The following is a 25,816-nucleotide window of genomic DNA, read 5'->3' on the forward strand; positions in this document are numbered from 1 at the left end:
CCCTACTCTCCGAAACTTACTAGGGAGATACCCCTAGGCTTGAACATTTGCAGTTCCTAGGTACACAAAGGAGGAGGGGTGCTCTCAAGCAAGTGGGAACCTGCTTAGGCTGCTGTAGTCAGCAGCAGCTCCCTGTACACAAAGAAAAGAAAATCCTAAAGCAAAGTAGCCCTGAAGCTGACAACTGACTGACCTGGCCTTTGGTGTGCAAACAGCAGCCGTCAGTTGGCTGTAGCAACTACAATCAACTCCAGTTACTACTCACTACCCCGTACCACCTAGCATATTTGAATATTTAAGACTGTGAGAAACAATACTTTTTCTTTCTTTTAAAGGGTGGGTGATGCTGAGATTTGAACTCAGGACTTAGACTTGCTAGGCAAGAAATCTACCAATTGAGCCATGCCTCCAGCCTCTGGTTATTTTGGGGATATTGACTACATTCCTATTTATGCTCTTCACCTATCTAGGAATGACATACACAGACCGCAGGTCCACCCTTTTGGTTACTGCACAAGGGGGAAGGGTGTCTTACTTTTTGCCCAGGCTGTCCTCAAATTTCAAATTCCCAACCTCCACTTCCTAAGTCATTGGGATTACAGGCATGGAATACTATACTAGGCTCTTCATCACATTTTTTTTAACATGTTTCCATATTTAGGGTTTGTTGGGGTTTTTTTGCTTCCATTTTTACTCTATCTTGTTTTTATTTCACTTTATTTTTATATTTTTAAAAATATTTTATCTTTTAAAGTACTTGACAATATTGTGGGGCATTTTTAGGTGCTCAGTAAATAGGAGTTTTTTTGTTGGTTTTTTTTTTTTTGGGGGGGGGGGGGCCCGGTCGTGGGGCCTGAACTCTGGGCCTGGGCGCTGTCCCTCAGCTCTTCAGCTCAAGGCTAGCGCTCCACCACTTGAGCCACAGCACCACTTCCGGCTTTTTTCCTTTTGCTTATGTGGTGCTGAGGAATCGAACCCAGGGCCTCAGGCATGCAAGGCAAGCACTTCTACCACTGAGCCAACTTCCCAGCCCCTAAATAGGAGTTTTCTAAACAAGATTAAAAAATACTTTATCCTTACCTTTATGTAATTTTATTTATCCATTTTTGAAGGTTTTATTTTCCTCTTGCAATTTTCTTTCCCTGTTCCTTATATTCTTTACTTATTATTTAATTCTACATATGTCCTCCCTTTCTGTGCTTCCTCTCTATTTCAATCACTTATGATGATGCTAACAATACAAGTCCCTGGACTTGAACCCCAGCACTACAATATAAATCATTTATTTTTATTACTTTTATTGTAATTTTTCTGTTCCAGTAGTAGGGCTTGAAATCAGGGCCTAGCATTCTTGCTTAGCTGTTTTGCTTAAGACGGGCTCAAGACTACCTCCACTTCCAGCCTTTCGGTGGTTAGAGATACCAGTCTGGCCTTTTATACTCAGGCTGCCTTTGAACAGGGGGTCTCAGAACTCAGCCTTCTGATAGGTTTACAGGTGAGACACACAGATAACCAGCTTATTTTTTTTTAACTCCGATTTTTTTTTTAACTTCGCTTTTTCTTTTCTAGATTTGTGGTATAATACTTGGCTTTAATTAACTCTCATTGGCTTCTTTATCTTGTTTTCTCCTCTCTCTATGGTCCAAGGATTGAGTCTTTAAGAAATACTGGTCACTGCAGGGCGCTGGTGGCTCACACCTGTAATCCTAGCTACTCAGGAGGCTCAGATCTGAGGATCAAAGTTCAAAACCAGTCCAGGCAGGAAAGTCTGTGAGACTCTTATCTACAAATAACCACCAGAAAACTGGAAATGGCACTGTGGCTCAAGTGGTAGAGCACATGCCTCGTGCTGAAGAGCTGAGGGACAGCACTCAGGCCCAGAGTTCAAGCCCCAGGATCACAAAAAGAAGAAAGAAAGAAAGAAAGAAAGAAAGAAAGAAAGAAAGGAAGGAAGGAAGGAAGGAAGGAAGGAAGGAAGGAAGGAAGGAAGGAAGGAAGGAAGGAAGGAAGGAAAGACTGCTAAGAAGACCCTTCAACAAAAATGGAAGGAATATTGATACTAACAGATGAAAACATGGCAACTTTAGAAACATCAAGAAATACATATTTAAGAAAATAAAGCAACATAATCAGAAAACTTTAAAAACAGAATTTAGCATTATTGAAATGGTTGAAACATAAAAATGATCAATGTCCTCAAAGAGGATTAAAACACACAGCTGAATATAGTTAAAAAAAATCAATTCAGGAAAGGATAATGCAACAATTTAGATGAGAAATTCAGCAAAGAAAGAGAAAATAGTAATTTTCTAAAATCTCAATGAAATCATCACTAGATTAAATCAATAGATTACATCAGCCAGAAGAAAATATTAGGTATTGAAGACTGAATTATTGCATTTGGATAACAATAAAGGAAAAAATCATAATCCAAACATGAATATGTGATATAGAAATTGTATCTAAGAACTAAAAGCATTGAAAACTTCAATTATAGAAAATGTTTTCCAAAATCAAGTGAAAAAAATGGATATCCAAGTACATGAGGCATTAAAAACCTCATATCTGCACAGAGAAAATAACCCATGAGATTTACATAGTTAAAATACCAAAAGTAAAAAATAAAGAGTATTAAAGATTAAAAAGAGAATTACCAATAACTTACAAAAGCAATCCTTATCAGGATTATTGACCACCATAAAGGCCAGGACAGCATGAACTAAAGTATTCCAAGTTCTAAAAGTAACTACCAACCAAAACAACTATACCCAGCAAAGTTATCCTTAAAAAGTGACAGAGAAATAAAGACATCTCATGCAAAGGGTAAACAAAACAATTTATGGTGACTAAGCCTGTAAGAACATATTTACAGGAACACTAAACACAGATGAAGAAAAAAGATATACACAAACACAAGACCAAGCAGGGGGGAAAATAAATCTCATAAGAGGAATAAACAAATGAGTAGTATTCTAATATTATTAACTTCATAAACTATCAAATGTGTAAGATACAGGGGGGAAGAAATCAGTAAACAACTCAATAATGACTCTTAAATATAAACAGTAAAATGTAAAAGTTACAGACTGGATCAATGAAAAATGGCTCTCTACTAGAAACTTGCCTCACTGACAAAGATACAAAAATTGAAAGAGAATGGAAAACAAAATTTCAAGAAAACTAAAGATGACAGGAAGCAAGAATACCTATATGCATGAACAACGACTTCTACTCAAAATTAGTCTGAGGTGATAAAGGTTACAATATGTTAATGAAAATACTCATCAAAAACTTTAATAATTATAAATAACCAGCAACATTATAGTCACCAACTGTTGATGCGCCCAATTTTATAAAACAAATAGTACTAGACATAAAGGGATAGATAGGACCAAATACCATGTTAGCATGTGACTTCCATACCCAACTCTCATCAGTAGACCACCCAGACTAAACTCTTAACAAGGGAACATCAGAATTAGACTGTACTATAGATCAAAATGACTTGACATATATAGCTCATCTTACTCCAGAGAGACAGAACATATGTTCTTCTCAGGAGCCTGTGAATTTTCTCCAAAGTAGATCTGATTTCAAGCCAGAAACTAAGTGTTATCAAATATAAAATACTGAAATAATTTCTTATATCTAATTAAAGTTGAAATAACAAGACAATCTACAGAAACTATACAAATAGGGAGGTAGGAAAATATACTTCTGAATCATCAGTGGATCACTAACAAAATCAAAGGGGAATCTTAGAAATTCCTAGATTTAAATGAAAAGGAAAACAACTTACCAGAACCTCTGGAATACAGGAAGGGCAGTTCTAATAGGGAAGTTTATAGCTATGAGGACCTAAATTAAAAAATCAGAATAATCTCAAATAAATAATGTAATGACATACCTCAAGGACATAGAAAAACAAGAACAAGCCAAACCTAAAATTAGCAAATAGAAATAGAGATCAGGAAAGGTATTATTGAAATGGAGACCAAAGAGCAAAACAAAAGGATTATCTGCAAGAAATTAAAGACTTAGATTTTCAAAAATATAAACAGGATTGCAAATCCTTAGCCAAACTACGCAAAAGAATGAAAAACCCCAACTAATAAAATTGGAGGTGAAGACACTGACATCAAAACTCCAGTAATACTGACAGATATAACAGGCGTAAGACAGGATACTACACAGGTACCACCAAAACCCAACAAATTATGTAATATTCTAAACACTACAACAAACTGGAAAACTTAGAACAATGGATATATTCCTGGACGATATTTCTAGATAAAATAGAATCAAGAGGACATGAACAACTTAAATTTATACTGAGCAAGAGTTTTGAAAGAGTAACATTTCCCAAAATAAAAACTCAGAACTAGAAAAACTCACTGCTGAATGCCAGCAGACCTTTAGAGAACATCAATTCTCCTCAAGCTATTCTGTAAAACAAAAATAAAGGGAATGCTATCAAAGTCATTCTATACCTTGCAACATAAAAAGAAAAGTACAGACCCAGAAAAGACATAGACTCAAGCATTCCTAATGAAATACTTGTAAACCAAATTCAACAACATACTAAAAAAAATCATGCCAACACCAAGATGGCTTTCATCCCAGAGATGCAAAGGTGGTTCAATATATGCAAATCAATAAATGTAACACATCACATAAACAGTGTAAAAGACAAAAATCATGAGATTATCTCAACAGATGCAAAAATAAATTTGATAAAAATCAGCATAACTTCACAGTAAGAACCCTGAAGAGACTAGGAATTGAAAGTACTTCAACATAATAAAAACTGTATGACAAACCAGTAGCCAACACTCTACTTTTAAAAAAGGAAAAACTGCGGGCTGGGAAGGTGGCTCAGTGGTAGAGTGCTTGCCTTGCATGCCTGAGGCCCTGGGTTTGATTCCCCAGCACCACATACGCAAAAAGACAAAAGCCGGAAGTGGCGCTATGGCTCAAGTGGTAGAGCATTAGCCTTGAGCTGAAGAGCTGAGGGGCAGCGCCCAGGCCCAGAGTTCAGGCCCCACGACTGGACCCCCCCAAAAAAATTTAAAAAAAAGGAAAAACTGAAAGCATTTCCTCTGAAAATTAGAAATGAGACTACTATGTACATTCTAGTCATTCAAAATAGTGCTTGAAACCGGGCACCGGTGGCTCACGCCTGTAATCCTACCTACTCAAGAGTCTGGGATCTGAGGATTGTGGTTCAAAGCCAGCCTGGGCATAGAAGGCTGTGAAACTCTTATCTCCAATAAACCACCAAAAAACTGGAAGTGGCATTGTGGCTCATGTGGTAGAATGCTAGCCTTGAGATGAAGAGCTGAAGGACAGCACTCAGGCACAGAGTTCAAGCCCCATGACCAACAAAAACAAAAATTTAAAAAAAAAGTGCTTGAATTAACAACAGAAGCATTAAGGCAAAAAATAAATAGGATACAAACAGAAATTGTAACCTTATTTGCAAAGAGTATAACTCTGTACTTAAAACATGCTATCAACTTCACCAGAAAAATCACATATAATAGGCATAAAATCAAAGAACTCAGTAAGCATACAACACACACACATACACATACACACACACACACACACACACACACAACAAATGAGTAGAATACAATACTAGGAAAACTATCATATTCACATTCCTCTTTAGGGGGGAAAAAAAAACACTGTGGAATAGACCTAACCCAGGAGGTAAAAGATCTCTACAATGAAAACTCAAGTACAAAGAAAAAGTTACAAATACACTAAAATACATAAAGATCTCTCTCATACTCATGATTGGCAAACTTAATATTGAAAAAATAGTTACATTACCAAAAAACCCTCCAAATTCCACATAATCCTTATCAAATTTGAGTAAGTTTTCACAAGCACAAAGTTTATATGGCTGCATAAGATATTCCAAATATCCAACACTATCTTGAGCATTAAAGAGAAATGCTGGAAGTATTCCAATCCCTGTTACCAAATTATAATTCACAGCTATAGAAACAAGGACAGCATGTTACTGACACAAAAACAACACACAGATCAATAGAACAGAACAAATGACTAAATGAAAGAAAAGCATTATTACCACCTGATTCTCAAAGAGGTACAGGGGAAAAACAACAAAGGTTGGGCAAAAGCCTGCCTCCTCAACAAATGATGCTGGGACAACTGGCTATTGACATGGAGAAGACTGAAACCAGACCGCTACGTATCACCTTGTACAAAAATCAACTCAAAATGGATCGAAGATCTTAATGTTTTATTTGAAACTACTGGAAACACAAGGAAAATCCCTTGACAATACAGGCATAAGCAACACCTTTGTGAGACTTGAAAAGATCAGAAAATAAAACCAAAAGTTGACAAATAGGTTGATCAAATTAAAAAGCTTCTGCACATCAAATGACATAACTACCAGGTGAAGATACAGTCTACAGATAGGAAGAAAATCTTTGTTAGTGTTGACTGGACCAACAGGATGAACATATAATGAAGTCCAAATATTAAGCACCCAAAAAAAAAAAGTAATCCCACCAATGTGTGTGAAATGAACGAAACAGTTCTTAAAAGCACTACATAAAGAAATGTTTAACCTTCTGAACTAACCTTCTTAATACAAATCAAAATGACACTGAGATTCTATCTCCATTCCAGTCAGAATGACTGTTACCCAAAAAAAGAAAAAGACAAAAACAACAAAAATAAATGCTGACAAGAATCTAGGGAAAAAGAACCCTAATATACTATTCATGGGAATGTAGTTAGTGTAGTTACTATAGAACTCATAGTTGATATTCCTCAATCATTCAAACAAAAAAATTACCAAAATATCTTGCTTTATATCACTCTTGAGCATGAAAGGAATTTAAGTCATGATACAATAAAGACAGGTGCATACCCATGTTTGCTGCACTACTATTTACAGTAACAAGTTTATACAATCAGCCTAGATACCCATCAACAGATGAAGAAAATGTTTTATATATAGTATACATATACATAATGGAATGTTATTCAGGCATAAAGAATCAAATTACATTATTTTGCAGAAGACTAGATGGACATGGAGATCAAAACTAACTAAGTCAGGCTCAACAACAACAACAAAAAATCTCATGTGAAGCTGTGCACCAGTGGCTCAAGCCTATAATCTAGTAACTCAAGAGGCTAAGATCTGGAGGACTGCAGTTTAAAGCTAGCCCAGACAGAAAAGTCTGAGAGACTCAACCTCAAATTAACAAGCAAAATACAGAACTGGAGATATGGCTCAGTGGTAGAGCAGTAGCTATGAGGTAGAAAGTGACAGCAAGAGGCCCTGAGTTCAAGCCCATTATCAACATAAACAAAAATGTTTTCTCCTTTATGCAGAATCTAGACACACACACACACACACACACACACACACACACACACACACACACACGAATTAAATGCAGGTTGTTCACAAAGAAATATGGAGGTTGGAGGAGAGGATGGGAATAAATATGATCCAAATACATCATATCGATATTACAAAATATAATGGAATCTACCAAAAACTATTAACAAGGGAAAAGTAAAAGGGAGGGGTACAGGGAATTAATCTGGTTTTGTTGGTTTGAGTTTTGGGTGGTTTCTTTTTTATAGTCCTAGGACTTGAACACAGGATATAGGCATGTCTCTAAGTTTTTTCACTCAAGGCTAGTTAGTGCTCTACTACTTGAGCAACAGCTCCACTTTCTGGCTTTTTGGTGATTAACTTGAGATAAGAATCCATGGACTTCCCTGCCTGGGCTGGTTTCTAATTATGATCCTTAGCCACCTGAGCAGCGAGGATTAAAGGCATGAGCCACCAGTGCCTGACTTTGAGTCTTTTTTGTTTTGGTTTGGTTTTTGCCAGTCCTAGGGCTTGAACTCAGGGCCTGTTTGTGTGCTACTGAGGAATCAAACCCAAGGTTTAATGTATGCTAGGCAAACACTACCACTAAGCCACATTCCCAGTCTGAATCATTTTTTAATTGCTTTAAGTAGTTGTACAAAGGGGTTAGTGATAGTCAGCATGTCAATTTATAAGTACAATGCAGCTTGATAAATAACCCATCCCTCTTACCCTCTCATTTTTTTCTAGGTTCTTTTTTATTATTATGACATTCTTATTGTTATTATAAAGGTGATCTACAGAGATACTACTGTTTCAAAACTCAGGTAATGTACATTTCTTTTCAGACAATGTCAATCACTCCTTCCTTCATTCTCTTCCCAGTTTTTCCTCTTATTCCCCCCCACAAGATGTATTGTTAATTTCCAATATAGTGTCTACTGAGTAACACTGCTGCATAATCCTTGTCCCTCCATTTCTGTGCTCAATTTTTCTAGTTTCATTGGGCATGCACTGAATATTATGGTTGCATTCTCCTCCCTTCCTTTCCTCATTCCTTTACCCCTCTGTACAGAGGATGAATTTAATCACAGTACAACACACTAATCTACATTGATCAACTGCACAATAAAAGTCTTTCTGTTCAACTGGTAATTGCTAATTTTAAAAATGATAAACCTAAGCTAGGAGCCAGTGGCTCATGCCTGTAATCCTAGCTACTCAGGAGGCTGAGATCTGAGGATCACGGTTCAAAGCCAGCCCAGGCAGGAAAGACGGTGAGACTCCTATCTCCAATAAACCACTAGAAAATCAGAAGTGGTGCTGTGGCTCAAGTGGTAGAGCGCTCACCTTGAGCTGAAGAGCTGAGGGACACCACTCAGGCCCAGAGTTCAAGACCCATGACCGACCAAAAAATAAAAAATGATAAAGCTAAAAACAAAACATCATAAGCTCTGATCTCTACCTATCCTTTAGATGCTCAAGCAGGAAATAAATGATAATGAAGGCTCACTTAGCACTGAAAGTGGGCCCCAAACATAGAGCCACTTGGGCAAAGAATAGGAACTTAATGGTTCCAGTCTTAAGAAAATCTGTCTCATTAGCTCATTACTAAACTGAATAAACACTTTTAAGTGGCCACACAGAACAAAGAATACAGATTATCTTGGAAAAGTAATTAAAGCTATGTAAAAACTACAAGCTACAACAACAATCAGAAGACTAAAATTCTGGTTTCAGAGTTATCACATTTACTTAATAATGTCCAAATAAAAAAGTTGTAAAAGTCACAACGAATATAGAGGGAAGAGAAATAAAATAAATAAATAAAAAGAGGGGTTGTCATTACCACAAAACTAAGCCAAACATTTAAGATACAAAAAAGGTCCCTGTTGTTGGGTGGTTCATCTTACAAGTTCTCAACTCTATGATGCTTCAAAAATGATACCTGTTCAAATTTTGACTTTGTTAGGGATGAGGGTAGTCTAAGGTTTAAACTATAAAGGCCTTGCCCTTTCACAATTGTTAGGAAAGTAGCCATCTGAGCCATGACCCCAGTGCTTTTCCTTTGGTCGGCTGTGGGCTTGAACTCTGGAACTGGGCACTGTCCCTCAGCTCCTCAGCTCAAGGTGAGTGCTCTACCACTTGAGCCACAGCACCACTTCCAGTTTTCTGGTGGTTAATTGGAGATAAGAGTCTCACAGACTTTCCTGCCTGGCCCGGCTTTGAACTTTGATCCTCCTATCTCAAACTCTTTAGTATCTAAGATTACAGGCGTGAGCCACCAAAGCCCAGCTCCCGGCTCTTTTTGCTTTAATAATTTTTCAGAAAACTGAAACTGGATCATATTTTTTAAAAATCAACTAAAATAAAAGACTTAAATAAAAGGCCTAAAACTAAGACATTACTAGAAAACAAAGTAAAAGTATCAAGATCTTACTCTGATCAAAGACATTTTTCATATGACTGTAAAGACAGAGGTAGTCCTAGTGTAAGTTGGAAGGGGGCAGGGGTGGACCAGGTGGTGCAAGCTTGGTCTCAGTATGGTAGTACTTAGGTAAAAGAACCTTGAAGAGATGAAACCAAGTGGAAGTATATGTCATAAGGATACTACACTTATTGGGCTGGGAAGGTGGCTCAGTGGTAGAGTACTTGCCTTGCATGAGGCCCTGGATTCGATTCCTCAGCACCACATAAGCAGAAAAAGCCAGAAGTGGCGCTTTGGCACAAGTGGTAGAGTGCTAGCCTTGAGCTGAAGAGCTGAGGGACAGCACCCAGGCCCCAGAGTTCAGGCCCCATGACTGGCAAAAAAAAAAAAAAAAGGATACTACACTTAGAAGGAACTAATGTAGCTCTTACATTAATAAACTACTTACATTAACTTTCATTGACAGATTTTTTTTGGGGGGGGGGTCCGGTTGTGGGACCTGAACTCTGGGCCTGGGCGCTGTCCCTCAGCTCTTCAGCTCAAGGCTAGCGCTCTACCACTTGAGCCACAGCACCACTTCCGGCTTTTTCTTTTTGCTTATGTGGTGCTGAGGAATCGAACCCAGGTCCTCAGGCATGCAAGGCAAGCGCTTTACCACTGACCCACCTTCCTAGCCCATCAATTTACATTGTTTATAGACTCTACAGCAATCAGAATCAAACAAACAAGTACCCTTCTTTACTTTGTAAATTACTCAGCCTCTGGTATTTTGTTAGAGCAACACACACCAAGAGTATAATGAGATTAAGTCACAAGAAAAATCTCCCCTAAAAGACTAGAATTAATAGTGAGAATAGCAAAAACACAAAAATCTCAATAACATATAAGCAAAACAAGTACTCTGACCACATGAAGAACAAAACATCAGACTACTAAAAAAAAAAAAAAAAAAGTACCTTAGTTGTTAAAAAAGCAAAAATTTCTAACAATATAGAAAATCTAATACTATTTACTATTTGATCTACTAGACAATAAATATAAAGCTCTGTGCCTAACAATAAAATTAACCACCTGGAGGCCATAAAGAATCAAAAATCCAGGAAAGCTAATGTCCAAGAAGTTTTAAATGCACATTTAAATAGAATGAAGAGCACACATCTACTTTATTTGCAAACATATACCAAAAAAATACTTAAAAACTGTTGAGAGAGGCAACAATTGTGCTTCCTTCTGCATTCTTGATTCCAAAGCTTATCTGTCTCCTGACACTGAGCAGTTTCAGTAGCTACTTATAGGCAACTAAATAGCTCAAGGCAACTACAGCATAACTACCATGTAATTCTTCCCTTGGGGAAGCAGGACTAGCTTTTTGCTGCTTGTTACAATATTTTCTATTTGCTTGAAAAGTGCTGGACACCTGATCCTAAATTACAACATAATTGCAACATAAACGCACTCTGTACATGCATCTGGACCCATTTCATTGCTTGTTCTTTGTTACTGACAGAATCTCCTGTCTTCTTTTCCACTATGGAAATGTAGCTAATAGCCTATTAATTGGGTAAAATCTGAGTCTTCAGTTATTGACAGGTATAATCAAAGTAAGTCTAGCAATGTATAAAAGCATTTAACATGACCAAACTGGGTTTATCACTGGAACGACTGTATTATTTAAGTAGGAAAAGTATGTATCTATTCCCTATATTTATATTCATAACAAGCATTCAAAAATATGTAGTAATATATACACATATTCATCACACTAGGCTGTGAAATTTTTTTAAAACATGATAATCTCAATAGATTAAGAAAGGCATTTGATAAACTACCAGAACAAGGATAAAAAAAATAGGAATAAAGAGAAACTACCAGAACCTAAACTAAACTTTTTAAGCAAAGACACAGGATAAATATCAGACTTTAGTTTTTGTGTTACTGCTCTTTGAAAAGGATCCCACTACTACATATCTCAGTATGTCCTAGAACTTGGAATCATCCTAGAACTTGAAATCCTCCTGTCTCCTGGATATTGCAATTATGGACAGGCACTACTGCAGCTTCTATATACTACTTGAGTGTAAGGATAAAAGGGAGAAAATGTGGGAAAACAAAGGAAGGGGTGAGTGACATTAGTAATAAACAGAGGCTGGCCTATGATCGTAGCTACTCAGGAGGCTGAGATCTGAGGATCATGATTCAAAGCCAGCCTAGGCAGCAATGTCCATGAGACTCAATATCTCCAATTCATCATAAAAAAAGCCAGAAGTGGAGCTATGATTCAAGTGGTAGAGCAGAAAAGACCTGAGTTCAAAAACCAGTATTGCTTTTTAAAATAATAGAAAAAAATAGTAATAGAATAAAAGTATAATAGTTGGTGCACGGTTACACAAATTTGACCACTAGAACAGAATATAGATCACAAAAGTAAACTTACCATATTAGATATGAGGAAGGTGACTTTGCTGAACAGTAGGAAAACTGTCATAAATAACAGTGAGAGGACTGTATACATACATAATTAAGTCCTCCTCAAATTAGAGCATCACACCACATTTTAAAAATAACTTCTGGGCTGGGAAGGTAGCTCAGTGGCAGAGTGCTTGCCTTGCATGTATGAGGCCCTGGGTTCAATTCCTCAGTACCACATAAACAGAAAAGGCCAGAACAAAGGCCGAAGTGGTGCTGTGGTTCAAGTGGTAGAGCATAGTAGCGCCCAGAGTTCAATCCCCATGACCAACAACAACAACAAAAATAACTTCTAAGTGGATCAATCAATTAATTATAAAGGGCAAAACTTAACTTTTATAGGAAAAAAACATTGGTAGGGAAGGTTTAACAAAATACAAAATACAGTAATAAAAAGATTTTATTCAAGTACTAATTCAAAATATCTGCTTATTAAAAGATAGCACAAAGGAAAAAAAAAAAAGCCATGTAGCAGGAAAAGACATTTAGAACTCCTAATCAGTAAGAAATGATCCAATCAAAAACAGGAAAACCAACAACAGTACTTTCAAAGAACTTATTGTTGCCAATAAATACAAAAACACATGTTCAGTCTTATCAGCAATTGGGAAAATGAAAATTAAGAGTACAATTAGAGGCTGTTTCATATTCATAGTTGGCAGAACTTTTGAAACTTTGACAACACAAACTATTGGAAAGAAGACAAAATGGAAACTATGTAAATCTGGAAGTGTAATTTAGTACAACTGGTTTGAAAACATTATGAGCCTGACACCAACCAGTGTCTTATGCTTATAATCCCAGTTACTCAGGAAGCTAAGACTTAAAAGAATCACAGTTTAAAGCCAGCCTAGGCAGACAAACAGATCCCAGAGATTCTTATCTCCCGAACAACAAGCAAAAAGCTAGAACTGGAGATGTACTTCAGGTAGTAAGGTACAAACTTGAAACCAAAGAACTAAATGTGAGGACTGAGTCCAAGATCCAGTACCAGCACACAACCACACACACACAAACACACAAACCCTTTTATGGCATTCACTTAAGGCGAAAGATGCAGATTTCTATAACCCAACAAACTCAATTCCATTCTTATGAACTGTATCAGCATATACTAAAATGTTCATGGATATACTCATTCAGCAGCCAAAGGAAAGAAAATAAAAAGAAACCACAGCAAACACATCTATCAGAATGTAACACAACATTGAATCAAATGTAGTTACATGTATGCTTCAAAAGGCCTGAATCATAAAAACAACACTGAATAAACAGTCTTTGGAAATAATATTTAGTAGAATTCCATTTAAAGTTCAGGTATTTTTAACAAATACATATGAAATTGCAATGTCTAAATTCAAGACAATAATAATCTCTAGAAGCAGGAAGACATAACAAGGAAAGAAAACATCAGAAAAAGGGACAGGGGATCTTCATCAATATACAATGTTCCTATTTTCCTATAATCTCACCAGCAAAACTATTTTCTCAATTTTTTTTCAATTCTTCCAATCTGATAAGAGAACAATGGTAAATGAATATATTTAAAATCTGCCATTTCTATTATCAGGCATAAGGTTCATCAATACTCTGTATTTTAACTAGTTGTATCCTTAAATAGAAACTAGTAATATATTCTTTACTAGAATGTTCTTATATTGATTCTGGTAGCTCAGATGTAACATAGAAATAAGTACTTTGCCTCCTAAATCAAAGATAATTACAGTTTTCAAGTGCCTTTTACAAAAGGTATTGATACAATTGTGTAATAGTGTAGCACTATTCAGTTAATTATTTTCTTTAATATGAGTGCCATTATTCTTTTATATTATGATGTATTTCAAGATCAAATTTTATTTTAAGGAAGATAAACTAGAAATATTTAGAACTATTGAAGTCCTCTATACTTTTATGACTTGGACATTATTGTTTTTAATGCATAAGAGCATCTCACTGGGCCATATGGCAAAGACAAAATACTGCTTCACACCCAAGGGCAAGAAATCAAAACTACTTTAAAACAGCTGTATGGGAATTGTTTTTACTTTTGTCTTTGCTTCCACAAAATCAACACATTTGGACTTCATTTAAGACACTTTAAAGAAAACACTTTCAAATTACTGAATCTGCCTACAGTTTTGCAATGCTCATCTAATTCCTCAAATAATCTACCACTCCTCAAGATAGAATTTACAGAAATGAGTTTGCTGGGTCAGGATGATGACAATCATTATTAAAATTTCAGTATCTATGATTCCAAGGAAGAAAAGGAAAACTTTTTCCAGTTTCAAGATAAAATGGAATCTCACAGGCAGCTTATTCTCATTGTGTCTTTTAACAATATAGCAGGCTACCATTAAAATATGCTATTTTTTTCTTTATTTGGTGACATAAGGTCGTAATTGTACCTATTAAAAGACTGAGAAATTTCAAATTTACCTTCCAAAATATATAAAGCTACTATTAGGGACTTTTTATTCCTTCAATTGCTCCATAAAGTTTTTATCATCTTGAACTTTTTTTTTTTAAAGACAGGAGGCATTCCAGTTTTCTTTCCTTCCTTTCTTCCTTGCTCTTCTGAACTGGATCACTTGACTAGAAAATGGATCTGAATGAAAACCAAGGAGATCCACAAGAGAGAAAGGGATGAAATACAGTATAGATTCAGCATTCCTAATCTGAAATTCAGAAATGAATCTAGGTATGTTGGTGTTTCCCTGTAATTATAAGGCTTAGGATGCTCAGGCATCGGGGATCTCAAGCTCTAGGTGTCAGCTTGAAGTACATGGAGACGTTTTTTCCCCAGGAGGAAACAAAAAATCATGAATGATCAAAAATCCGAAACTTTTTGAGAACTGACACAATGCATTAAGGGGAAAATTCTGCTCTAATCTCATATGATGTGTCCTAGTCAAAATGCAGGTGCACTAAAAATCATATATAAGTATACTACTATAGTTTTGGACTATGTGTATTTGGCATTCATAAAAAATGTTTCTATATCTTAGGTATGGTAAACAATTCTAAAATGACCATGGTTGTGCTGGTGGCTTTAGTGAAACTTCGTTTGTGGTCATTTGGGAAAATATTTACATTTACATTTTATCCCCAACATACTTCATTATGTGAAAAATGCACTGAACTTTTGAAAATATCAAAACCTATACTACTCAACCTATATTTACCAGGCAACAAATTGAAACATAATGAGGAGTTTATCCATAGGCATGAACAAAGTTCAGTTACAGCTAGTGAAACAAAGCTGGTATCTGACAGAATAGACATCTGAGATTCTAATGAATGTGTATCAATACAAAAAAAAATGTTAGTGCTGGATGCCAGTGGTTCACGCCGCCTGTAATCCCAGCTACTCAGGAGGCTGAGATATGAGAATCAAAGTTCAAAGCCAGCCCAGGCAGTGAAGTCCATGAGACTCTTTAACCACCAGAAAACCAGAAGTGGTGCTATGGCTCAAGTGGTAGAGCACTTGCCTTAAGCTGCAGAGCTCAGCGACAGCACCTAGGCCCAGAGTTCAAGCCCCACAACCAACAACAACAACAAAAAAAAAAGGAAGGTCAAAGATTGTAATTTTAACACTAACATATTAACTAATAAAATGAAGGCCTGAATGGATATTCTGAATCTATTCTGTTGATACTTAAGTATAAATTTTCTGGGACCATGTCTCTATGTGAAATAATACAGTAAAATCATGAAAAAGGATGAAATGTTAACATTTGGTTTTTCAGAAATATTGCCTGCTACTAAGGGTTAAGTTAGCTGGGCTCAATTTTATTAATGCATTACTAATGTATTATCAATACCAATATCAGAAGGAAGAAATAGTTCTGTTTAATGCTGAAAGAAATGCTATTCTTCACAAATGACAAAAAATTATAAATTACTGTATAAGTGTAAAATTTCATACTCTTTGAATCTAAGATCATAAAAATAACAATCATTCCAAAATTTTAGTTCATCAAGAGTGACAGAATTGCCTCTACTGCATCTCTTAATGATTATTTCAACTAATTAAAATACAGCATATAGAAGGTAAGATAAAAAAAAAAAAAAGTAGGTAAGATCAGTTCGCTGCCAATGACTACAATGCTAATCAGAAGTTCGAGATCTGAAGATTATAATTTGAAGCCAGCCCAGGCAGGAAAGAACATGAAACTCCTATCTTCAATTAACCACAAAAAGCCAGAAGTAAGTGTGGTTCAAGTGGTAGTAGAGTACTATCCCTGAGAGAAAAGCTAAGAAAGAAAACACACCAAGTTTAAGACTTCATATCATTGCATATTCATACACACATCATTGCATATTCATACACACATACACACAAACCACACACACGCCCCAAAACAAGTTTAAACCTTCATACCATTGTGTACATACACTCACACACCAAAAGTAAGGTGAAATGTCCCAACTAACATATTTCAAATACTTCAGGTTAATCCTCATTCTCAAAATCATTCTAAAACTTGACCTATACTGGAACCAAAACAGTCTTTAAAAGGATCATAATACTGATTGCTAACGCGTCATTTCTCTTAAGTCACTCACCTGTCAAACCTAGAGTTTGTAGCTGGAAGAGCCGACCAAGTTCATAAGGCAAAACCCGTAACTGATTGTGATTTAAAAGCAATTCCCTGTTTAAAAAGAAAATTAGTTTAATATATGACAATTAATATCTACATTTGCCATTCATAAACTTCTCTGTAACAAACTATGATGTTCAGAATCAAGGTATTTCTCCATGCTGACCCCAAAATGCCATGCAATCGTAAAGTGCTATAAAATAGGTAAATGTCAAATATTCACAGGGATTCTATCATTACTCATTCTCTAGCACATATAAAAGCAGAAGTATTAATAATTTCACATTCTTAAACTAAATCTACCCTCTTTACTCTCATCCAAAATGCTGTCAGACGTGTAACGAAGTGACAGACATCATTCTATCCAAACATAACAAGAGATGAGCATGAATCTTGCTTAAAATACAGAAAAATGTAAACTTTATACAAACTTTAGGATCATCTTTTATAACTTATTATGAATCTAGTTATAGCAAAATACTATGAAAACAAAAGACAAAGTACATCCAAGAAGTAGAACAAAATATTCTGACACTCATTAACAGATTATTAAAGCAGAGAATAAAATACATGAGACCAGACAGCATGGATGGGAAAGGTAAGCTTATGATTACAAAATTTGGGGCAGAGTACAGAATAACGAGTACTTGCATTAATAGATAACCAAAAGTTTAAAAATATCAAATAACCACCTCAGGGATAGACTGTAAAGACCAACGGATAAGTTTAATCTTAAACATGTGATAGCAATTTTTTTTTATTATTACTTAGGCCAGGTGCTGGTGGCTCACACCTGTAATGAAAGAACTCAGGGGGCTGAGATCTCAAGATCAAGGTTCAGACTTTCCTAGCCTAGGCAGGAAAGTCTGTAAGAGACTTATCTCCAATTAACCATGATAAAGCTGGAAACAGAACTGTAACTCAACTGGTAGGGCATTAGTCTTGAGCAAAAGAGTTCAAGGACATCACCCAGACCCCCTGAGTTCAAGCCCCAGAACCAGCAAAAAAAAAAAAAAAAAAATATATATATATATATATATATATATGTATATATGTGTGTGTGATATAAATATAAAATATTTTAAATATAAAATGTAGATTTAAATGTTTATATAATTTACATAACAAAATTATAGATTATATAATTTATAAATTATATATTATATATGCTATATAATATTGTATATTATGATTGTATAATTATATAATATTGTATATTATGATTGTATAATTATATATGTTTATATACACTGTATATTTTATAATATATACTTAAATATATAAATTATGTAAAATACTTTAAAAATATAAAAAAAATTTTCTTTGCTTAGTTGAAAAGGCAGAAAGCCAAGTCATAGAATGTGTAAATGAATGCTCTTTCTGGGGGCTGGGGAGATCCAGCACAACTACTGCTTATTCTCCAAAGAATATTGGGAGCTCTCGGTCCTCAGGGACGTGAGACAGACCACTGAGTGGTTGCCCTGTGACTGAGTTTTCTACAGGAATTTTATTAAAGATTGTTTAATTTTGTCAAAAAAAAAAAAAGAAAGCCAAGTCATAGGGATCATTTTTATAAGACAACATTTTTGCAATTTTTTTTCCTATAAGAAATTATCTTAGGGTTAAAATTTTGAAATATATTTCAACTATATATGAAACCAGCATGAAGAACCTCCATGAAAGTTGAGCAATAGCAGGCAAGAAAGTAGAAAAGACAAGTAAGCCCTTTTGCTGAGGACTGGATAGTATGAAGGATTAACAAAGAGGATGAATGAAGATGAATATGGTCAAAGTAGACTTATGAATAAAAGTAGACAATGAAACCTGTTGACATTGTTTTAGGAAGGGGGAAAAGGGTAAGGATAATAGAGAGGGTGAGATTAACTGGATCACATGGTATACATGTGTGGAAATGTCAATGAACCCCCCCCTTTTTTTTGTGGGTCATGGAGCTTGAACTCTGGGCCTGGGCATTGTCCCTCAGCCCTTCAGCTCAAGGCTAGTGCTCTACCACTTGAGCCACAGCACCACTTCCAGTTTTCTGGTAGTTAATTGGAGATAAGAGTTTCACAGGGGCTGGGAAGGTGGCTCAGTGGTAGAGCGCTTGCCTTGCATGCATGAGGCCCTGGGTTCGATTCCTCAGCACCACATAAGCAAAAAAAAAAAAGCCGGAAGTGGTGCTGTGACTGAAGTGGTAGAGTACTAGCCTTGTGCTGAAGAGCTGAGGGACCGCACCCAGGCCCAGAGTTCAGGCCCCACGACCGGACCCAAAAAAAAAAAAAAAAGTTTCAGACTTACTTGCCCAGGCTGGCTTTGATTCTCAGATCTCAGCCTCCTGAGTAGCTACGATTACAGGCATGAGGCACTGGCACCCGGCCAATGAAGCCCCTCTTGTATAACTTATCATTGCTTAAAAAAAAAAAAAAAAAAAACTCTTAAAAGAATCTTTTTATGTTTCATTAAGGACTTGTAATATGAAATATAAATATGCATAGCCTTACATAACTACGATGTTTCTAAAATTATTGTTTATAAGTAAATCATTTTATCAAAAATTTCTGAACATTCTCTTCAGACTGTAGTCTAAAGTAAGACTTTTAACCTTATCCCAGCTAAAGACTGTCAAAAGAAACTGATATAAAGAAATAGAAATACAAAGAAAAAGAACTATTCAGTGGAAGTTAAATTAAGCACTGTGCTTAGTTTGATGTTCACCAACATGGAAATTCCACTGCAAGAATGAGTAATTAGGGGCACATGATTGGAGAGAAGAAAGGTAAACAAATGCACATTTGTGTAAATATTGAACTAGGATAGGAATGAGAGAGGGCAATAGGAAAGAATGATGGGCCAGGTGCTGGTGGCTCATGCTTGTAATCCTAGCTACTCAAGAGGCTAAGATCTGAGGATCATGGTTCAAAGCCAGCCCAGGCAGGAAAGTTCATGAGACTCTTATCTCCAATAAACCACCAGAAAACAGGAAGTAGCACTGTGGCTCAAGTGGTAGAGCACTAGTCTTGAGCTGAAGAGCTGAGGGACAGCACCCAGGCCCAGAGTTCAAGCCCCACAACCAAAAAAAAAAAAAAGAATGATAGAAGGGCTAACAATGATCAGTACTCATGACCTGACTTGAACTGTAACCTTTTTGTACAACTACTTAGTAGCAATAATAATAATAGACCAAGAACTACAGCTCATGCCTGTAATCCTACTCAGAAGGCTAAGATCTGAGGACCTCAGTTCAAAGCCAGCCCAAGAAGGAAAGTTCATCAAACTTTTTTCTCCAATTAACTACTAGAAAACTGTGGCTCAAGTGATAAAGTGCTGGCCTTGAGTCAAAACACTCAGGGACAGCACTCAGGCCAAGTTCAAGAAAAAGTCAAAGCAACAAAAAAAAGTATCTCATGATTTTAACTGGTAAATTTATTTATGAATTTTGACTTTAATATTTTCTTACCTGAGAGACACCATGTTTCCTAGTTCTGCTGGTAAACTTCTGAGTTTATTGGATGACAGATCCAGGTAAACCAGATTATGAAGCTTGGCAATATCAGGTGGAATGCGAGTAAGGTTATTGTCATTAAGGTGTAGCGCTGTCAAGTGTGTCAAAGACCAAAGTGATGTACTTAAGCTCCGCACTTTACCTAAAAGGCAAAATATTAAAGCATTAAAACTCTAGGCCCAGCCGGGCGCCAGTGGCTCACACCTGTAATCCTAGCTACTCATGAGGCTGAGATCTGAGGATCTCAGTTCAAAGCCAGCCCGGACAGGAAAGTCCATGAGATTATTATCTCCAATAAACCACCAGAAAACTGGAAGTGGCGGTGTGGCTCAAGTGGTAGAGTGCTCACCTTGAGCTGAAGAGCTGAGGGATAGGGTATAGGTAGAGTGCTTGCCTTGCATGCATGAGGCCCTGGGTTCAATTCCTCAGCACTACATAAGCAGAAAAAGCTGAAAATGGCACTGTGGCTTAAGTGGTAGAGCGCTAGCCTTGAGCTGAAGAGCTGAGGGACAGCACCCAAACCCAGAGGTTCAAGCCCAACAACCAAAAAAAAACACTCTAGGGCTGGGAAGGTGGCCCAGTGGTAGAGTGCTTGCCTTGCATGCATGAGGCCCTGGGTTTGATTCCTCAGCACCACATAAGCAAAAAGAAAAAAGCCAGAAGTGGTGCTGGGCTCAAGTGGTAGAGCACTAGCCTTTAGCTGAAGAGCTGAGGGACAACGCCCAGGCCCAGAGTTCAGGCCCCACGACCGGACCCCCCAAAAAAAAAAATCACTCTAGGTCTACAACCAAAGTTAAACTACAAGCTAAAATGGCAGAAGAGACTGCAAATACACTCAGATATTGTACAACCCATACAATGTACTGATATTCTAATCAAATTTAAAGCCACATAACTGCTTCCAAATGCCTGTGACCTTCAATTCACACCATTTTTGCTTAACCATCACTCCTTTTCATGGCCTACCTGTATTAAATGATAAAACAAAATGTAAAGACCCATGCTGTCCTATCTTAAGGATAAAGAATGAGGCTGCAAGCCCAACACCAGTGGCTCATGCCTGTAATCCTAGCTATTCAGGAAGTAAGACCTGACGATTATGGTTCAAAGCCAGCCTAGACAGAAAAGTCCATGAGACTCATCTCCAATTAACCACCAGAAAACCAGAAGGGGTGCTGTGGCTCAAGTGGTAGAGCCTTGAGCACCCAGGCCCAGAGTTCAAGCCACATGACAGACCAAAAAAAAAAAAAAAAAGGCTACATTGAGCTTTTACAGTAAGTCAGTGCACTTCTTAAATTAATACCCATACGCAGCTATTTCTCACATACTTCATGACAGTTATTACTGTAAAACTCACTATATCCAATGCCTGAATTAGTCAGAAAATTTTAAACAAAAATAAGTTACTATGATTTAGACCCAATCTTTTGTTAGCCATCACAAAAGCACTATACCCCCAAAGTAAACTTCTTCCCCAGATTTCTGATATAAAATTAGAGATTAACAACTCTGGCTTAAGATTTATCTTTAAATGCAACACATTCAGGGAAACATACACCAAGTTCTATCAGTCAGTACCTGTGTAGAGAACAAACTATATCAGAATACCTACCAGCTCCAGAGTTCAGACTTTACCGTTTATCAGCTTCTAAAGGCCCTCAGCTATATGAAGTGGGATGTTATCTTTCCTATATTACCTTCAGCAAGTATAAACTATACAAAACAATTCATATAAATATTGTTTTATACAAAAATTGTTTTTTATTGTAAAACAAAACATTGTTTTATAAAAATAAGGTAAAAACATTTGCACAAAGACTGATAAGGTAGCAGTGGGAAAAAAAAGGACAAACAGATCTATTTAACAGACAACCAAAAATTTCATCTTCTGTTCTGAGTTCTTTCTACCACAGTGATACAGCTACAAATACTAAGAAAGTGTCAACTACAAATTTTAATTTTAGTAGGAAACAAAATTTTCAACTAAAAAGGCTCTACAAAAACTAATTTCAGTTTTCTCAACCTTCCACAGTGTCTTTCATCAAGAACAATTCTGCTCGTATAAGTCATCATGTTTCTTTAGACATGATCTGTGGCATATTTTGTCTTGTTTTCTATGATCTTGATAATTTGGGGGGTTAGTAGTTGGGCATTCTGTTGAATTTCCTTCAGCTTATATTTGATGTTTTTCTATTAGTGGGTATGTATTTTTATGAATGATATTGTACTTTTAACAAATTTTAATAATGTTCTGTAACAAAAAGTTATTGCACATTTCTTATAACAAATAGATAGCTTTTGGGCTGGGATATAGCTCAGTGGCAAAGCGCTTGCCTAGCAAGTGCAACATCCTGGGTTTGATCCCCACTACCAAAGACGACAAAAAAAAAAACAGTTAAGAAAACAAATAGCTTCTAAGTTTTCTTCTTTGCTCACACGTAGGAGAATGACAGACATTTTACTTTACAAAGATTACTCAGATATGGGCAAAATTATACACAGCCAGCTGTCAGTGTCTCATGACTAGCTACTCTGGATGCTGAGATCTGAGAATCAAGGTACAAAGCCAGTCCAGTCAGGAAAGTACAGAGACTCTTAACTCTTAACTCCAATTAACTACAGAAAGTGGGAAATCCAGCTATAGCTCATGTAGTAACGCACTAGCCTTGAGTAAAAATACTCACCGACAGTGGCCAGAATCTGAGTTCAAACCTCAGGACTGGTACATGCACACACATGCACACATTCGCACTTGTGCACACGCACACACACACACACACACACACACACACACACACACACACAAAAGCAAATTTATTCTATCACAAGAACCTGATTCCTAGTTTTATTTAGAAAATGAACATCCAACATCCTCTACTTCAAATGATAACTCTTGCTTTAGTCAATTAATCTCAAAAGAGAATGTACACCAAACACTATTACCTTAGCAATTTTGCATATTTTCCATTAGCCCATCTTTTGTTTTTTGGTTTTTTTTTGGTCCGGTCATGGGGCCTGAACTCTGGGCCTGGGCACTGTCCCTCAACTCTTCAGCTCAAGGCTAGCGCTCTACCACTTGAGCCACAGCACCACTCCTGGCTTTTTTCTTTTTGCTTATGGGGTGCTGAGGAATCGAACCCAGGTCCTCATGCATGCAAGGCAAGCGCTCTACCACTGAGCCACCTTCCCAGCCCCTCCATTAGCCCATCTTTAAAAAAAAAACAAAAAACAAAAAAAAACACAACAGAGCAGTGGTAGCCCACACCTGTGATCCTAGCTAGGCTCACAGTTCAAAACCTGCCCAGGCAGGAAAATCCCTAAGACTCTTATCTCCAATTAATCACCAAAAAGCCAGAAGTGGAGCTGTGCTCAAGTGGTAGAATCCCAATTTTGAGCCAAAAAGCTATAGGACAACACCTGAGGATCACTACAAACACAAAAGTACAACAAAGAAATAAATGTAGCAATATTCTTGTTCATTATTACACTTATGTCCCAGATAAAATGCCCTAGCTTTTACTCACCCGAGATTTCTAGTTCTGCCCAGTGAGATTTTTTCCCATTGGCTACCTCCTCTGCTGACATGATGGTATAAATTCTGCGAGGATCTGGAGGATCATATTTTTCCTTTGGCATCCCTATTAGTCTGTGGGGGAAAAAAAATGAAACAATCAAAATTACTACAGTCCTATTAAAAAGAGACAGAATAAGATAGTATGTTTTCTTTTCCTCATTGCAGGCTAGCAAATAAATTTACACTACAAATTCTCACTTGAAGGAAAACACATCTGCAGTATGCAAGGCTCTTATAGATGCCCATTAACAGACACATACGGAAAAATGCAAACTAGTTATCACACACTAGGCTGCAATGAACACCGTGGTTCCTTCTTAAGCCCATCTATTCACTTGACTATTGTTTCCTAGAAAAGACAACCACCTTCCTGAATGGACTCTGATTAGGAGAATAAGGTTCTATTAAGATATCCTAAAACAATCAGCTCATAACATCCCCCTTGACACAAAGATTAAATGTATCTAATAATCAAAACATCCTAGGACTCATTCTATCTTTATGGGAAAACCAGGGTGCCCTCTCCTGCTGATCATAAATAAAGAATATAGTCCAGAACCACTGCAGGCAGCCATTCAACTACAAAGGAAGCCAGCCACAGAACACAAATCTAGAAAAGAGAAACAAAGCCAAAGTATTCAGTGAGTCTCATGTGTTACACAAACAAGGTAGTATATTTTCCTTACTAAGGTAATTTGACTTTTGTTCTCTGTATTTCCCATCAAACACCTCCTTCATAGGTGATTGCATATTTTGTTGGTTAGCCTGGGCCATTCTTGATTTATGTCTACAGTCCTAAATAATGATTTTTATCATTACTCTCAAAAGTGTTCTATTGGATAACTTACATGGCCACTATGACCAAAACTAGTACATGTGGTCTTCATAAAGTATATACAGTCTTCTTCATAATCAGAAAACAATTATCAATCATGACCAACTTAGACATAAAACTGCTCCAATGCTGGGCACCACTGACTCACTCCCTTAACCCTAGCTACTCAAGAGGCTGAGATCTGAGGACTGAAGTTCAAAATGGTTTTGGTTTGATGTGCATATCCACATTGATACTCGGGCTTCAACTCGAGCCTGGGCACCATCCCTGAGCTTTTTCACCCAAGGTTTATGCTGTTCCACTTGAACCAGAGCTCCACTTCCAGCTCCTGGCTGGTTAGAGAGAGGAGTCTCACGGACTTTTCTACCCACACTAACATCAAACCACAATACTCTATGAAGCTGAACTAAGTTAATAAATATTCTAAATTAAGTGTTACGTTCAGGTGGTTTGAAATGTGTTAAATGGATAAGGAAAAATGGTGTTCTATATCATATACCAAGAAATTTAAGCTAGTTTAATAGAGTACAACCAAACTTTCCCACATCACAAGTTATAGGGAAATACTAATTTTTTTCTACCTACTTGAAGAAAGAAAGTTTTTCAAATTTGTTAATCTATTAACAGTAATTAATTCCCAAGCCTCTAGATTAAACTCAATTTCAACATACGATGTGGGTGATACTAATCCATATTTCTCCTTAAATGTTTTTTTCTATAAATGTTGTATAAAATCAAATCGCACTAAGAATATGATTAGTTTTCAAAGAGGAGAAAACATGATTTCTTCCACATGTTTTACATAAAATGTTTCTTTAAAACAAAAATTAAAGATGCCAGGTGGTAGTGGCTGAGAGGAAAGAGCTAAGGATCAATTGGAAGCCAGTCCATGCAAGAAAGTCCTGGGCAGTCTCATCTCCAAGTAAGCATGCATAATTGAGCTATGGCTCAAGTGGTAGAGAGCAAAAAAGCACAGGGATAGCACCAAGGCCCTGAGTTCAAGCCCCAGGACCAGCACTAAAAATAAATGGACTC

The 25,816-nt window shown here is 36.7% G+C and overlaps 1 protein-coding gene across 5 annotated transcripts in view; it reads right to left on the reverse strand.

Moving 5' to 3' along the window:
* Positions 1–25,816, reverse strand: part of Cnot6l (CCR4-NOT transcription complex subunit 6 like) — an 82,692-nt gene that overhangs the window by 33,328 nt on the left and 23,548 nt on the right. For all 5 annotated transcript variants that reach the window (XM_042678476.1, XM_042678475.1, XM_042678473.1 and 2 more), the window contains exons 2-4: positions 23,897–24,018; positions 20,328–20,514; positions 16,836–16,921 (exon numbers count right to left, since the gene is read on the reverse strand). In XM_042678476.1, coding sequence (XP_042534410.1) covers positions 16,836–16,921; positions 20,328–20,514; positions 23,897–24,008 — 385 coding nt within the window. In that variant the 5' untranslated portion in view covers positions 24,009–24,018. The remainder of the gene's footprint in view (positions 1–16,835; positions 16,922–20,327; positions 20,515–23,896; positions 24,019–25,816) is intronic.

Source organism: Dipodomys spectabilis, unplaced genomic scaffold, assembly GCF_019054845.1.
Source record: "Dipodomys spectabilis isolate Male_0828 unplaced genomic scaffold, ASM1905484v1 ptg000043l, whole genome shotgun sequence".
In the NCBI taxonomy this organism is placed as follows: domain Eukaryota; kingdom Metazoa; phylum Chordata; class Mammalia; order Rodentia; family Heteromyidae; genus Dipodomys; species Dipodomys spectabilis.